This window comes from Poecilia latipinna, unplaced genomic scaffold (assembly GCF_001443285.1).
Source record: "Poecilia latipinna isolate Pla-1442-1.1 unplaced genomic scaffold, P_latipinna-1.0 Scaffold1623, whole genome shotgun sequence".
Classification (NCBI taxonomy): Eukaryota; Metazoa; Chordata; class Actinopteri; order Cyprinodontiformes; family Poeciliidae; genus Poecilia; species Poecilia latipinna.
This window is the reverse complement of record NW_015114239.1, coordinates 1-17472: the sequence shown is the minus strand read 5'-3', so window position 1 is coordinate 17472 and position 17472 is coordinate 1. Positions and strand designations below refer to the sequence as shown.

Genomic DNA, 17472 nt, shown 5'->3' with positions numbered 1-17472 from the left:
ACGTTTTGAATTTTTCTTGATAAAATCTCTTGAAAATCAAGTATCATTTTCCCTCCAACTCTCGGCATATGAATGCTCTTTTAAGGCTCTGTATCCCTTGCTCTTATTACTGCGTGTTTGCTCAGCTCTGACTAAACTTAACTGGGCTCTGATGCATTGTGAGTAGGTGTGAAACAGGATGCTGCGAGGTGCATGTGTGTGTTTGCATTTGTCATCGCCACCAAGAATACTTTTGAACAACTGTTCAAAGTAACACAAGAAGGGGAGGAGGATTTGGACGCCCATTAGCGCTCGTTGGACTCCTTTAAGTAAGAGAAACACTTGAGAAAGATGGTGGCGTATTTTTGGTGTGGAAGAGAGCAGCTCAGGAGTGAGGTCAAGTGTGTGAGCAACAAGCGTGGAGGGAGGAGAGAGAGCGAGAGAGAGAGAAAGAGTGGAGTGGGAGTGTGGGAGAGTTCGTCAGACTGGTGATGGTCGGGAGGGAAAAACACAAACGCTTTATTCTCAGCTTTTGACTGAGATCCTTCAAGAGAGAGACAGAAAGAGAGGGCGATGCAGGGAGGTTACTGTTAACCTTACTTATTTTGTCAGCGATCTCTGAATGAATGCTGTGTTATGATGGGGACTGTTAGTGAGCTGTGTGCGTCCAGTTTCCAAGCTTTTCTCTGCCCTACTGTACGAGGAGGAGCACCTGCTGCTGCAGCCTCAGGTGAGTACTTTACTTATCTTATCACTGTTGTGACCTGATGTCATTAAAAATTATGTGTTGTAAAAAAAAAAACACAGTGAGATAAAGTAGCTCCATCGTTTAGTTGCTGTGGTGATCGCAGAGCTCTCTATATTTCTGACATTTCTGTGTTCATGTACACACATGAGTCAGTGTGTGTGTCTGTGTGTGTGTGTGAGCTTGATTTGAGAACATGACGCACTCCCATCACATTCTGGTCCAGGATCCTCCTCTCCGGTGGGTGCCGAAGTGACATAATCTCCATCTCTGCCCACTGCTCTCTGCTCCTCGCAGGTGGTTTCTCACAGCGTCGCTCATTCAACAGCAGTTATTTACACTCTAGAAAAAGCTTGGCAGGCACTCACACAGGTTAATTTGATGTGGCTGACAGCTTTTTATAAATACACAGTGTAGCCGAGCCCAGTCATTTCTCCCCTTTTTGTTCCTTATTTTAAAGTCATGGGCCTTAAAACTGTGAGAACAAGTACAAATTTTCAGATAAGCCATTCAAAGCTGCGGGGAGTCTTCACCTCTGGTCGTACTTTCCTGAATACTTGACATATTAGCAGAAATATAGTTCCAGGTAGGAGTGAAGATCATCTGCATAGATGGCAAATTGTATTTTTTTTTCTTTCAATCATATACCTGCCAGTGATGGCCACACTTCCACTAATGCGTTAGTAGCAACAAATTGTTTTATTTAGCACTTTTGGTAACTTTGAAATCATTAAGCACACTTAGCTTCCACTAAATACATTTTTACAAATACATTCTACAGTGTTACATTTTGTAAACGTTTTGTCAACCATTTACAGTTCTTTTAGGATTAGACATTTATATTCACGCTTTTATTTCTTACTTATAACAGTTCCGTTTTCTCTCCTTTTTTCCTTCTCAGTAATTTTTTTTCAAACAACAAACAGTAGCGAAGCAGTAAAAATAAATACAACATGTAAAGGAATTATAGAACATTAAATTGGTGCTATAGTCTTTCAAAGGCAGATTTGAATTGAAGCTTTAGCTTTAGCATTAGCTTCTGCTAAATACCAGGTTGATGAAGCAGAAGTGATGGGTGTGATTTGTGCTTTAGGGTTAGCGCAACTAACATTTTAGTTTTTTCTGGAGCAAACTACCAGAAAACTGCAAAACAGCTGAAACTCTGAGTTCCTTTAAATCAAGACTAAAAACTCACCTGAATTGCTTCTGAACCATAATAAATGAAACATTGACCAACATATTTGTTGTTTAGATTTTGGTGATGACGCTCATCAAAATGTAATGTTTTTTTTTTGAAATTGTTCACTGTAAGGTGTTTTCTTTATGACTTTGTATTTGTAATTTTATGTTTTTGCTGAAATGTGCAATACAAATAAACCTGATTGATTGATTGATTGATAGCTACCCAACTCTGACAACCGCATGTATAAGATTGGTAAAAGGTCCAAAGCAACACTCTCTAGTTCATTTAGGGGATCCATTTTTTTAAGTACTTAAAAAAAAAACATTGATAACACAGCGTATCACTCCAATGGCATTTAAAAACAGTATCTTGATGCACATATTTGACTTTCATTAAGTTCGTATGATCCACATAAGGCCATAATTATGCACATAATTATACACCCCCACTAACATTTGGTTAAATGTCCTTTAGCAAGTTGCAGACCAGCAACACACTTTTTGTAGCTGCTAACAACATTCTGGCATGATTCTGACTCAACATTAGATCACTCTTCTTAGTAGAGTTTCTTTTAAATTTGTGAGTTTCCAGTAAAATTAATACATTTTCAATAAGCTATAGGTCCTTCCTGTTCCAAGAGCCAAATGTTAGCCAGATTTATCCAAACCAATACCAGTGCCAATCTGTGTTTGGGTTCATTAAAACATCCCCACAGCATGATGCTACCACCACCATACCACAACCTCTTGTGCACTTTTCTCAGGTTTGAGTACTCCAAACACGTTTCCCGTTATCATGGACAAATGATTTAATTTTTCATTCGCCTGCCAGTTAAAAATGTCTCTGGAAGGAATTGGGTTTGCCTATCAGGACACTTTCAGTCGGGCCTGAGGGGCTCCTTCCTTGGTCAACACCCTCTGAGTTGGTGTTAATGTTCAAACTGGACAGGAAAACTGCTGTTCCATCATTTCCAGTAGCAAAACCTGGTGGGTCCTGGTATGTTCCTAAACAAAGTGACAGTTTGGTTCAGTTGAGACTTGAACATGGTTGAATTGTTCCAATAGAACAATAAAACTGGTTTTAAATAGGTAAGGCAGGCTGGTATTAAGCATCTAGAATGGACTCAATGCAAATGCTATTCTCCATAAATTTAGGAAATTCAGAAAAATGCCTGTAAGCCGAAATATTAGAATGAGAACTAAAATTTCAGCCAAAAAGAGAAATCCTTGACCATTAGTGTCTATATGTGTAATTTTAATTTTGACTGGATTGAGGAGGATTCAATTCAATATTTTCTGTTTCTGAAAGGATTAGTTGAGAGGAAGAAGATGCAATATCATCAAAGGTTGTGAGGATCAGCATGAAACTAATTAAACATCCTTCAGCCTGACTTTTCAGATTGAAAATATTTATATTCTCTTCCTGTTTACTGAGATAGTCAGACTAAGAGAAACTATCAGATAAAAAAGTTTTTAACCAAGAAGAGAAAAACTTCCATGATTGTAGCTCATTATTAGTCAAATTGTAAAATGATAAAGAGAAAAAAAAATCTCCACCAGGAAGAAAGCAAACCCTAACAGTGAAATAAATAAAGTGTTATGAAAAAAGATTTATTTATTAGTTAAATGAATAACAAAGAGAAGTTAATTATAAATCAAAATGAATAACATTAAAGATAATGTCAGACAAAACATCAACAAAAGTAAAACTTTAAAAATCAAATTAAATTGTTCAAAATGGCAAAACAATCAATTGAAACACTGATTAGTAAAAATATATATATTAATACAAATTCAACAAAATGACTCAAAGTCTGTGCCCTCAGTCAGCTCTTTGTTTTTAAATCTTTGGTTTGTGCAGTTTATAATTAAACCTGAGAATGACTGAGCTGCTGCATGATAAATTAGTTGTAAATAAAATATTTAGTCAAGCAGATGGCATGAGGCCAACCTTTGGATATAGATGCAAAACTCTGTTTATGGAGGGGGGGGGAAAGCACCATTCCTGTGGTTTAACATGATGGTGGCTGCATCATACTGTGGGAATGTGTTTCTTGAGCAATAACAGGAAGGCTGATGGACAGAACAGGGTTATCCTGGAAGAAAAGCTTTCAAATGCAGCAGAAGACTTTTGACTCAGAGAAAATGACTCTAAATATTTATACAGCCAGAGCTTGAATGGTTTAAATCTCTTCTTCAGACGGGAGTCGAACTGAGAGTTAGTGGAAAGTTCTGAAAATCGATTTTCACAGATGCTCTCCACCCAATCTGACTGAGCTTGACCTGTTTGTGCAAATCTGGTAGAAACTTGCCCCACGGACTGCCCCACTTTTCAGATTTCAGTTTGTAAAACAACTGAAACAAGTTTTGCTCCCAGTTCACAATTGTTGTGCTAATCTAACGCTTATAAATCTTCCCAAAACACGAAGTGGTAGTCACAAGATGTGAAAAAGTTAAAAATGTCTGAATACTTATTCAATTAGCTGTGTATTAGGAAGCTGTCTTGATTAAACTGTGAAATTCAGCAGCTTTTTTCCCACCGCCACGCCTGACCACATCCTGTTTTTTGGTGGGTCCAGCCTCTGAATAAAGCAGTGATTCAATCACACAGCTGGAATCCCTTGCCCTCTTTTTCCTCTGTCCTTCACTACACCCTCTCCTCTCCCTTCCCTTTTTGCCCGCTCCCAAACGGTCCATCTCTGATAGCACACCAGCTTCCCCTTAAACTAATGTGTTTCTGTATGCCGCTGCTATTCAGCAGGTGGGGCTGTTATTTCAATTTCCTTTTTTATGTCTATCTTGTGAGCCCTGCTTCCTCTTCCTGCATAAATGTGGAAACAGCGATTTCTCTGCCAGGTATGTTCTCATACGGCTTAATAAGTTGGACAAACCCACAGCCCAAAAGGTTCTTGGAGTACTTTTTAGCATGTAGGCTTTGTTTTTTTTTTTTTTGTTTTTTTTGTCATACCTAGAATAAAAGGTGCAAACAGTTAAAGTCCAAATAAAAAACTCCATAAGATATTTTAAAAGCTTGAAGAAATTGTAACTAAGGCCAGTTTATATAATTTGTAAGATAGTTTGGCTCCTTTAAAGAGAAGATACTATATCAGGAAGGGTTTCCCCAATATAAACAATTAGGCTTGAAATCATACACCTCTCTAGGTGCTTTAATTTCTTGCTTTTTACAAAGATACATCGACTGTGAAGAAAAAAAAAATATTTTACTCACCTATAATAGGTTACGGCACCAAAAAATAGCAGAAAAGAGCAGTTCTCATGCCGCTAATGCTATGTGCCAGACCAATTTATATTAACTCATCATTTAGTCCTCTTCTATAACATTTCAAAAAAGTTGTAGCATTGAGAAAGGGATTGTTGAACCTCCTAGACTGTCTATGGCACTCTCTTCTCTTTAATTTATCCCCAGTTTTTCCATCAGATCTAAGTGTGGGGACTTAGGTGGCCATGGGAAGCTTTTTCTGTGTTGAATTGATCTTTTTTTTTTACACTCCTAATCTGGTTGAAAGATCCAATAGCGACTCATTTTATGCCTAGAAGTGGAGTGCATCAACTTTGAATTTAAAATGTCCTGATATTTCAAGCTGCTCATCAGTGTTCACCTATATTTACCAGTTAAGTAACTTCTTAAGGTTGCACGGATTTTATTTATGGGTATCAGAGTAAAAGAGAATTAAAAGGTTTAACGTGACAAAGTGCAAAGGACTTCCAAGAGGTAATACTTTTACAGGAGACTATTAATACATAAAACAAAGACGGATGCTACGGGGTCAAACAAAACGCAGATGTTTGTAAGGCGATCTCTGATTGGTTGCTGAGAGTTGAGGCTCCGCCCCCGCAGCCTCTCATCCACCGGCTGTTTCTCCGCAGCCAGTTGTCACTAACTGGCAGTTTAACGGTGACGGAGCTGTGAACGAGGGTTCCCCTTTGACCCGAAAACTTAATTAAAAAGTGACCAAATAAGATTTCCTTACGGAAACAACGATACCAACATGGTGTTGAAGTCCGAAGATGGAGTCGGTGAGTTTCCAGACACGGTTTTATTAGTTTGAGTGCTTCGCTAATCCAGAGGCTAAGCAGGTTAGCTGGTTTAAACTAGTTTAACTTTACGTCCCGGGATAACTGACGTCTCGTTTGTGTCTTGATATCACATCGTTAGGCGTTTTAGCTTTCAGTTTCCTGCCAGGGCAACAAGTCCTCATCTGGCTCATGTGTTAATGCTCTTTGGCAGCCCTTTATAGACTGACACAAGGGATCTATTATTATTATTATCTGGATTGAGGCCAGCCCTCATGGGGGGGTCTGTGCTTATTGTGCAGCAGCCCGTGTCTCTGAAACCAATCAATGCAGCCATTTATTAGCTGGATTGTCCTAAAAATACTCAGTTGACTTGACTTGATGTACTTTTGTGCTCTCTGTTTCCTAACTTGGAGCCACGGAGCTGGAGTCTGTCAGCAGTAGGAATCTGTGGAGAAACCGGACCAAACAGTGATGAACCTTAGGTTGTAAATCAGCCACAGCTGTGCACTGGTGTTTCCTGTGAAAAACTGAGATGCACTTTCACCATGTATTCAGTTACAGCACTCAGTTATAATATTAGGAAGACTGTTGAATCTGAGTTTGAGTGAAAGTGATAACTTAGGAAGAAACACCAGAATCTGAGCTGAGGATAACACATCTTTTCATTTCACAAATGATGATTAAATTTGATGAATATTGTAGATTTCCACATTAGTTTAGAGCATTTGACCACTGTAGTTCCTATTAGTACTTATGTTAACAAATTTGTCAATGGAACAGCGAATCAGAACAAAACGATAGTCGTGTAGTCTCTTGTTGGATAAAATCATGGTTAGATCATGTTTTTCTAGACCGACACTGATTCCTGGTTCTCCCTAAAGTCTGAGATGTTGATTTAAAGAAACGAAAAAAGTTGTTTCAGCTCCTTTTTGATTTGCAGTAGTAGTTTTAAATCCAGCTCTCTGCCTCTCTGGGTACTCCAGGTTTCTCCCACAGTCCAAAAACATGACGTTAAATTAAAGGGTGTCTCTAAATTACCCTTAGGTGTGAGTGTGTGCATGGTTGTTTGTCCTGTGACTCTCTGTGTGGCCTGTGATGAACTGGTGACCTGTTCAGGGTGGACCACTCCAGCCCCATGCGACTACACACCCACCAGCGGGTCTAGACCATGGATGCTTCAATTCATAACTTGCCAGTTATTATTCTACCGATTGGTTCACCTTCAGTTTTTGACTCACTCACACTCTCAAAACTTCCCCAGTTTCTCTCTCGGTCACATTAGGATGTTTTCGTTTCCTGTACGTTCAGGCTTTCATTTGTTCCCCACTGTTCTTTGCTTCCTTTCTTCCAGTTCTTACTTACTGGACTTCTAAGCCTTGAGGCTGCATGAATGCAATCAGTAATCGGGGCAGGATTACATCAATCTTTTGAGCCAGTTATCCTCAGGCCAGAGAACTCTAAAATGTACAATTATTCCATTTTTTTTTTCCCAAATCCCCAAATGGACAATTGATGCCTTGTGAACAGTGCCTGACAGAGCATTTTCTCTCTCTTATCACAAACAAACTGCTTTGCCTCGGGTCTTGGGTCATGTTCTTTTATGTGAACAAACACATGAATTGAAACAAAACACTCTAGTGTCTGTGCCTTGCTTGTTTCTTTGCCATCGGTTGTTTTAAAGACATGCCTTTCCTCTTCATCGAGCCAAGGGAGGGAGCCTGCCGTTGATGCTCCACTCCTTGATGGATGGACGAAGGGAGGGATTAGGGAGGAGACGAGATGACCAGGAGGAGGAGGGGGAGAGATGAGATTTTAAGGGTTTTCCTCCTTCACAGACACACTTGGAAAAAAAACAAAGTTTGTCCTCATTTAGCTTCTGGCAGGCTATGTGTCCTCTCCCGTCTGCAGTAATGAAGAGATTAGAGTGGCAGAGTGACTGAAGAACCGCAGGACTGACCTGACTAAGAGAAACTGGTGACTAAGTTCCATCCTGAGGTTTTTTTTTTTTTTTTTATAATTATTTTGGCCTCAAGTTGTTGTTCTGGAACCTTGAAGAGCTGTGGGGAAGAAGAAAAGCAGACGCCAGCGTTTTCTGGTACGATCATCAAGATTGAGACACAAATGTGTAGGTGTTCAGTGCGTCATCTTAACTTCTGCGTGAGAGTTTTTTTTAGTTTTTTTTTTTATGCCAAAACTTGAACAGGATGAGCGTGTGCATGCATGAGTTGTCACATCTTCTTTAGAAAACTTGTGAAAGCAGGAAACCTCAGCTTAACGTACAGTAGCTGCAGATTGATTATTGTGCATGTTTTAAAGGATGTGATGCATAACCTGCTAACCACCAACGCAGGGAAGGAGAATAGAGAGCAAACATATCCAGAGCGGCTGATCATCAGTAGCTTTGCAACAATGAAGGGTTGCAAGTTGCAGAACGATTGCAAACTCTGTGATATGTGGAGCTGAGTTTTAAAAAACGTACTTATGTTGGATGTGTCTGGATTGTGCTTTATAAGCTGTTATAAACAATCTAACCTATTTCCTCTTGCAATAAACCGTCGGAGGAAGTGAGTAAATGCCAGTTTTGCTACCTTTTTTTTTTTTTTTTTTACAACGGCATGTTTTTCTGGTCTTCAGGTTAATAACGAAAGCCGCTCTGGCCTATTTAAAGCCTCCTCTGGGCGATAATGGGATGTGTGTGATTAGTTAGTGCGTCACTGGGTGTGTTCTTGCACTAGATCATATCTAAACTGATGTCAGACATTTGTGGGGGGTTTTTTTTGGGTTGGGGGGTTGATTCAACACATCCATGGCTTATGGTTATAAAAAAAGGTTTCTAAAACTAATGCTGTACATTTGTGACGTGTTGATCTGATTTGCATAAATCAGAAACAGTTGATCACCACAGATTTCGGAGTAAAAATGTAAGAAAGTAACTATTCATGGTTCCCACATTAAATTTATTTCACTACTGATTAATATACAGCTCAGTGTAGGTGTGGGTTTCATCCAGCCAAAGATCTGTTTGTAAATATAAGTATGATGGAGTAACCTGAAGTATTTTGAAGTAGATAAGTGCAAGTTCTTGGAAGCAAGTGAAATGTGTAATCTTACTGCTATCAGTTTTTATGTAAACAACTGGGAGGAGCTGGTTAGAATCTCTAACAGCTCAAATGAACTCCGACCCCAAACCCCAGAGGAGTAGAAAAGGAGGTGGATTAGCAGTGCTTTCCAAAAGCTGATGGTGTCATCCAGGACTTCCTGCTGTGGAATATCATCTGTGCTGCAGATATTAAGCTGTTAGAATGTCAGTCAGAGGCTCCTTCAGATTCGATGCAAGACTGACTGCTACTGGAAATCGGTCAAGCCGACAGCACCACAATTCACATTGACATTTGAATAACATGAGTCACTAAAACATTTAATTTCCCTTTTGGATACATAAAGTATTTTTGAATTGAATGTTACAAGATTTTGAACGCAGAAGTATTGATGGCTATACTTTACTAGTTGTATTATTGGACTACTTGTATCTGTAGGTTTTAATTAATGTACAAATATTTGGACGAATATCCCCATTTTGACTGTAGCAGCCATGCCACTTTTTTCTGAAAGATTTAAAGACTGCCAAGTCAGAACAAGGAGTTTTTAAGCGTTTTAGTCTCCTGTGTTTGACCAAGAAAATTTACTGATAATTTATGTAGTCCATGTGAAATGGAGCTGATGTACTAAGTGACCCTGTTTCATGCATTAGTGGTGATAAAGCCTGTTCTCACGGTGTGCCCTGCTTCTGCAGAGTAACGTTGTCATGTAAGCAGGGAGAACTGAACAATGTGAACTGATTGAAATCTCTCAGCAGGATTCCTCTAATGAGGCTGATTTGTCCTCCGACTGGTTGCTACTCCACTTTAATTGCTCGTTCTCTGCTTTTATTTTCTTGGCTTACATACCTTTTTTTAAAAAAAAAAAAAAAGATAAACCTTATGAAATAATAAATTAACTACTGCTCACTGTGTCTGGGAATAAAAAAAAAATGTGAATGTACCGCTATAACCACAATCTTACTTTCCCACCTGTTGCCGGCCTTCTTCCTCTTCCTTTTCTTCTTACGTAAATTTTCTTGAGAATAACCACCAGACTGGCTCCGCCAGATCAGTGTTGGTCTATTTATCACGGCTCTGCAGATGTTTTGTGTGTCTGCGGTACATGAACTTCTGTTCTGTCGGAGCCCACACTCGGTCCTGTACTTTTAGGGGTGTTTTCCCAGCAGGGAGGAAGCCAACACCGCCACTGAGAGCTTGTAATTGTAAAGTATGATATGAAATTCGCTTCCCGTCCTTACTTTGCTTATATTCCTTTTGTTGGAGCTTTTTGGTTTTGGTATTTTACTCTGCTGAAAGTATAAATCTCTCCAGTTAATAGTTAACTGGTGCCAAACTAATAAATTTTTGGTAAATGTTCAACATTTTTTAATCCCCTATGCTAATCAGAGTAACTTAGGAATTAATATTTATTTGCCAAATATTGTTTTATATTAAATATTGCTAGGCTAACATAATGTTCGCGCTTTTGTTTTGATATGACTCAGTTCATATTTCACCGTAGAGCATGTTAGTACTTCTACAATTCATTGTATGTGGGCAAAACTTGTAATAAAATTCTAATAAGAGTATTTCACGTTATAAAACAATTTCTAGTAGAAAATAAGAAGTACACACATCTCATTTATTTCCATTGTTTTAGCTTTTAGGATTCTTTAATCACATAAATAACTACTTAGAAGTCTAACACTCTGTTTTGTTTATTATTTTAATTAACAATTACTTCAATCTGTAATCATAAGATTGAAAAAACTTTAGAATAATTGTTTAAGTTTTATATTTATTAAATCTTATAGTTGTGTGAATTTAGTCTACTATGATCTGGCTTCAACACTGAGTTGTGTGTGGGGGAAAAAAGAGCAAGTCTGGTGGCTCCCCGAGCGCTGATAAAAACCATTTAACCACTTTTATTCTTCTAAACTAATATTTGTTTTCTATCGGATTAGTGCACTTAGTCTTTCTATAAGTGCTTTTATAATCTCATTTTGTTCTTAATATTCATTTTTTTCCCCCCTCCTTTCATTACAGCATCGTTATTGTAGTCAAACGATATAACTTCAGCTTTATGTCTGAGATCCTGTTTGTTTTGGGCAATGAGCTTGAGTCCATATTCCTGTTGGTGTCTGTGGTAACGGGTGGTGTAATCTGATGGAGCCCAGATTGTGTTGCCATAGTGAGCCAGAGCGGTGGGACTCTTGGATCTCCATTCTGCTGTTGTTTCAAAGTGTGTGTGTGTGTGTGTATGCTGTAATTGCATTGTGTGTAGGATGAGGGAATATTTGATCTCTGCCTGAGTGCTGCGTTCATTTCTGCCCTCAGTGCCTGATGACCTAAGTCCAGAGGAGCGACAGGAGCTGGAGAGCATCCGCCGCAGAAAACAGGAGCTGCTGCAGGACATACAAGTAAGTACGATTCTCACAGACGTGAGCCGTTCCTTTCGTTTTTATTTCTCATAATCATCTCTCAAACTGTAAACGGATTTCATCTAAAGCCTTTGTTAGTAATAGAATCACTTGTTTGTGTTTAGAGATTTGTGCCCACTCTTGTTGCATTTAAAAAATAATCTAGACTATGAGTGTATGAATAATAATGAAAGCAGTTTGGTCATATTTAAAATTGTTGTTTTTAACATAAACACACATTTAAACCTTCATCTTAAATATTTTGTTTGGGTGAATATTACACGATAGAGCAGGGATTGAATAAATATGAAACATAATGCCGTATTTGCTGAACCCCTTTTCCACTGATACTTCTAAATAAAATGCAGTTGCCTTCAGAAGGCACCTTATTGGTAAATCCAGTCCATCTGTCTGTAATTTAATCTCAACATAAATCCAGCTGTCCGATGACGCTGCAAAAACACAAAATCTTACCAAGTTTATGTGGTCTAGCTTCTACTGCAAATATCTTATTTCAAGTGTCCTAACTTAAAATTAACTTTTCAGCAAGATGTCAATGATTGCTTTATATTATTTAAAAAGTACTAGTTCCTCTGGTAGATTATTTCACTTTTAACATGGGAAAAATAACTGGTTACAAGAGAAATAATCTGCCAGATTAGGCTACAATTAAGGAATTATTTATTTAAAACAAGCTACTATAGATTGCTGAAAAGTTACTTGTAAATTAGGTTTGTCTTATTTCAAGCGTCCTAAGATATTTTCACAAGAAACTGGACCAAAAACATTTATAAACATTTGTGTTTTTGCAGTGTAACTCTGAAGAAGTGGCATAGATCTAAAATCCAGTTATGAATCTGTGGTGAGACCTGAAATTTGATGTTCCCAATTCTCTCCATTCACGTTTGATTTTGGAAAAAAATTAACAAAATAATGGGGGAATGAGATAAATTACATTAGACTGCTTCATACAAGTCAAAAACATCTTGATACTCACAGTTGCCAAAGAAAGAAGTGAGGAGACGAGTGAAAGTCAACAATGCAACAGAGAGTTGGAGAGTTAATTACCGAAAATGTGTAACATAGACAGTATTGGAGCTCACTGCTGCTTTGTAGGTCAAAAAGTAATCTGTGTAGCGAAACCAAGAGACAGTTTCATAATTAATAAAAAGCTCCATTTGCAAGGTTAAGTTCAAAGGTTAATATTAAAATTAGAGAGCCAGTCCGCCTTCAGAAAGCACTTGGTTTAAAATGAGAGGAGGCTGATAGCTCATCTGCCTATTATCTACTTTAAAAAGCCGATGCATTAGAAGAAAGTCAGGGTTTCCTCCAGTGTTTTATAAGCCTGGTGGGCCACCAGGCTTTACTTGTGCCCCCACTTAAGTAAATAAATACTTATTTACTTAAGTATTTTTAAAATGTTTGCATTTTTAACACTTTATAGTTGGTTTTCAGGTATTAATCTTCCAATCTTTCAATAGCACATAATTATTAAGTGATATTTTCAAATTTCCTGTCAGCTTTAAACTTTTTTAACTCAAACACGATGGATTGCTGGATGAATGACTAAACTACCACCCACCCACTGGATTTAGCAAGTTTTCTGGGAGAAACCTTGAAAGTACATTATTTACAAATATAATTTGATGGGGTTGTTCCACTCTGAACGTTCAAAGCCAGGTTATTTCAAGATGAGTTGTTTATAAAATAAGGGAGAAACCCGGATTATATTTCACATGTGAAACCTTGAGGTTGCAGCTGTTGTTTGCATTTTCTCCTCGTTTGAATACCAGTCTGTGTCCTTGAGTGAATTTAGACTTTCATGTCTGGACCAGCGAGTCTCGTTGGGCTGATGGGGGTCAAAGGATAGGATCACCAGAGCGACGCTGTACACAGACGAGACGGATGATCCTCTTTGTTTGGGGTTGGGGGGGCCCACATATAGACGACCTGCAGGAACAGATTCCCTCTTGCTTTTGCCCTCTTTACAGATAAATCAACAGATAATCTGTTTTTAAAGGGACAGGACAGCTATACTGTAAAAAACTAGATGACTTTTTTATATTTAATTTTATATCAAAGATTAAAAACTGTTTTCAAATGACATTATTCATTGAGAAGAGAAATAATGACTCCCTAAATTTAATAGTGAAACCGAGTATTTCTTTGCAGATTTGTTTGATTTTTTTTTTTGGGCACAATAATAAACGTCTCGCTAAAGGTCACACCCCCTATTGTGATCTTAGCCTAGGCTTTGACTAGGACAGTCATAATTATCATTCTGCTGATCTATGAAGACTGGGATTTGATGGTTTGTTTAGGAACTAATTGTACTAGAGCTCAATGTAGCTTCTAGCCGTCTATCTTTAATTATAAGAGCAAAAGGTCTTTTTTTTTTTTTTTTTTTCCCGAGAGAGCCATTTCTGTTAAACATGGGTTTCTTATTTTAAACAAAATTAATAAAGCACCAATCTTTTAAACTCTTTAGTCGGTTTGGCTAACTTTAAAACGTATATCTGGTAATAAAATTGGTTAAGTAATTACATGTTTGGGTCTATTTGAGGAGCAGTGACAAATTATTTCAAGTAAAGATACATATTTTACATATTTATTTAATAGAATTTCTGCATTTATTTATTTACCTAACATGCATTATACATTTATTTTACATTTTATTTTGTTAAAATAAGAACACATACAAAAATATTAGCTTTTTTATTTACTGCATTGTGAATCTGTAGCCTATGATGACACCAAATAATAATGAATCTGTTAATAAACTATTTTTTAATTAACTGCACAAACATGAGTTGGGTTATGAACCATTGCAGCAATACAGAGATGGTGCATTGTTTCTGTGTTTCTGGGAAACGGAATCAGAAATAAATGCAAAAAATAGTATTTATTGTAGTTTCCAGATTCCCTCAATGGGAGACGTTGAGTTTTCTGCTCACAGGATTCATTACACTGTCTGCAAAACAAATCAAATTTAGTTTAATGATATTTTCCAAAAACGATGTGAAAACCCCCCCAGAAGTATTGAAAACTGGTTTTCCAGACTTTAACACTATTATCCTTTCTCTCTTTCTCCTCAATCCTTTCTTTCTTTTCTTCCTCCCTCATGTCCTTTTCCAACTTTATTTATACCTCTTTCCTTTCTTTCTTTGTTCATTTCTTGGTCCATCCTCCTTTTCTCCCCTGTCCCATTTTTTTCCCCATTATTCTATCCTTGTTTTCTTGCCCCATTTTCCTCTCTGTTTGTCCTCCTTTCATTTTCTTTCCTTCATTCTCTTTTCCTTGTCCTTCTTTAGTTTCATCCTGTTTTTTTTGTTTGTTTTTGGTTTTCCCCATTCAATATTTTATTCCAGATTTGTTTTAAATCTCGTTAATCTTTTTAAAAATATATCTGCTTTAAAATTCCTGTTGAAATTTAGTATTTTATGTTTTAAAATGAACATGAAGGACTGGGAATTCTGGGAATTTGAGTCTTAAAAGTGCGTAGGAACCCTGTTGTTCTCCTTCCTCTCATAACTTCGGACTTGCCTGAGCAGCTCCACTAAGCCGGTCGGTCTTTGATCCATCATATTCCCGTATTCTCCCCGACACCCAGGCAGACCTGTGAGGGCGTCAGGGAGGGGCGGCCCGATGAATCTGGGTCAGCAAAGGGAAGAGGGGGCGAGCAGCGACTCCAGCACAGGTGCCGCAGCGGATCTTTGCAGAGCGAGGCCGTTTCACAAAACTCCTGCTGAGAGGAGGAATCACTCAGGACTGAATCATGGCGGCACTTTTTTAGGAGGCCTAGTGGGTTGTCACTAGAGTGGGAGGTGCTGGTCGTGATGAGCTGCTCAGTGGGGTTTTTTCTGAAAGAAAGAAAGAAACTATTCTAATAATGAAATTAAATCGTGACTATTTATGTTTTTGTTTTGTGGTTTGAAGCTGACCGAATTTCCCCTGTTCCTCTTCTCTGTCGTCTCTTAGAGGCTGAAGGATGAGATAGCAGATGTGACCAATGAGATTGAAAACCTGGGCCTGACTGAAGAGAGGTAAAGTGTCCCTCAAATACCATGTCTGTGCGTAGGCAGCGCCGCTCCGCTCAGCCTTTGTTTTACATTCACAGACACAAAAAACTTGTTTGCCTCATCCTTTTACACGACGTTCTGATTATGCATCGTCTCGCTTAAATCCAGTTCGTTGAATTACTAAAATGAGATTATATTTGTAGAACTAAACTGAACATTTATTGTTAAGTGCTGAGAGTATTTTTGTTTTATTTGATTGCAGGAAAAGCATGCAGAGGAACAAACAGATGGCCATTGGCCGGAAGAAGTTCAACATGGACCCCACAAAGGTGAACGCATCAGTCAATCTGCGTTTAACAGTGACAGACATTGACAATTAGCTTAGTAATTGATTAATCTTTAGCTGGAGTACACAGAGTAATTGCTGAAAGAACAACACACTCAGTGCAGAAGTTAAATTAATGCAACAACATTATTGCAGTTAAACAAATTCTCATATTCTGGACAGGAAGGATGATTCAAATAAAACTTTTTGAAAATATTTTCTGTCTGTTTTTTGAATAGAAAGCGAGAAATCAAATCTGAAAAATTGGAGATTTTATTTTAAAGCCATATCGCTGACCCCTACTTAGCTTATTGTTGAGCAGGTAAAAAAAATGACTCCATTTTTGGTGATTTTAGTTATTAAAAATCATATATTTTTGTGGCCCATGAGTGCTGAAACAGACTGATTTTGTTCTTATTCAGTTGATATTTTCGGATCCTCAGCCTGAGTTGCTCGTTTTCATGTCTCCTCCTCAGGGGATTCGCTTCCTGATCGACAGCTCCCTGCTGAAAAACACCAGCGAAGACATCGCTCAGTTCCTCTACAAAGGAGAGGGCCTCAACAAGACGGCCATCGGCGACTACCTGGGGGAGAGGTGTGCTTATTTAATCCACATTACTGGAATTATGATTCATGATGTTACACAAGCAGCTCCAGGCGAGCTTTAATCCCGCGTTGTTTCATTGTTTCTAACGTCTAACGTGGGCTTGTGGGTGTGTGTCTGTGTGGGATCCTGTGTGTCGTGCAGGGATGAATTTAACATCAAGGTTCTGCACGCCTTCCTGGAGCTGCACGAGTTCACGGACCTGAACCTGGTCCAGGCGCTGCGGCAGTTCCTGTGGAGCTTCAGGCTGCCGGGCGAGGCCCAGAAGATCGACCGCATGATGGAGGCGTTCGCCCAGAGATACTGCCACTGCAACCCAGGCGTGTTTCAGAGCACCGGTGTGTGACACCGATTCAAACGCACAACGGTTCTGATGTGCACACAGAAACTTTAAGGGCTCAGAGTGGAGACAGTCTGCAGAAGAACAGGATTTTATTTTATGTTTTACAGGATAAGAGTTTTAAAAAGAAAATAAATGGATTAAACAAATATTTCCAGATCCCAGATATCGCCTTCCTTCCTTCTATCATTCTTTATCTATCACCTTTCTTTACTTCTTTCCATCTGTTCTTCCTTCCTTCCTTACTTTCTTGTTTCCTTTCTTTTTGTCCTCCTTTCTTCTGTCCTTTCTTGTATGAAATGTAAACAGCTCTGAGAGTTTGAGATAAATTGTGTTGGAACCTGTAGAGAGCAGCCATCAGGTATCATTTCTAGGTATGTTTCTGTTTCACCTGGAAAAGGAGCATATTTTTATTTTCAGGAAAGCCTAACCAAGGACATTACGACAGAAACTTGACATTCAAGTTCTGCCTGTTTTCCAGATACATGTTACGTGTTGTCGTTCGCCGTGATCATGTTGAACACGAGTCTGCACAACCCGAACGTACGAGACAAACCATCAGTCCAGAGATTCACTGCCATGAACAGAGGAATCAACGACGGAGGAGATCTGCCGGAGGATCTGCTCAGAGTGAGTCCAGTTCAGTTTGTTCTGACAAACTCCTTCTCTGCCGAGGCTCCTTTCTGTGTGAACAGACTGAAGTGAATTATATCGTCTTTCATCTCTAATACTTCCTCCAG

At 38.6% G+C, this 17472-nt stretch overlaps 1 protein-coding gene across 3 annotated transcripts; it reads left to right on the top strand.

The window, feature by feature from the left end:
* The first annotated feature begins 444 nt into the window (after positions 1-444).
* On the top strand, positions 445-17459 carry LOC106964090 (cytohesin-1-like). 3 transcript variants are annotated; one of them, XM_015059349.1, is made up of 7 exons: positions 445-709; positions 11362-11444; positions 15423-15487; positions 15726-15792; positions 16265-16383; positions 16537-16730; positions 17214-17459. In XM_015059349.1, the coding sequence occupies exons 1-7, from the start codon at positions 616-618 to the stop codon at positions 17435-17437; spliced, it is 846 nt and encodes a 281-aa protein (XP_014914835.1). In that variant the 5' UTR covers positions 445-615; the 3' UTR covers positions 17438-17459. The 3 variants fall into 3 exon arrangements, with proteins under 3 accessions (XP_014914835.1, XP_014914836.1, XP_014914837.1); XM_015059350.1 differs by lacking the exon at positions 445-709 and adding an exon at positions 5775-5944; XM_015059351.1 differs by lacking the exon at positions 445-709 and adding an exon at positions 7970-8039.
* The last annotated feature ends 13 nt before the right edge of the window (positions 17460-17472 follow it).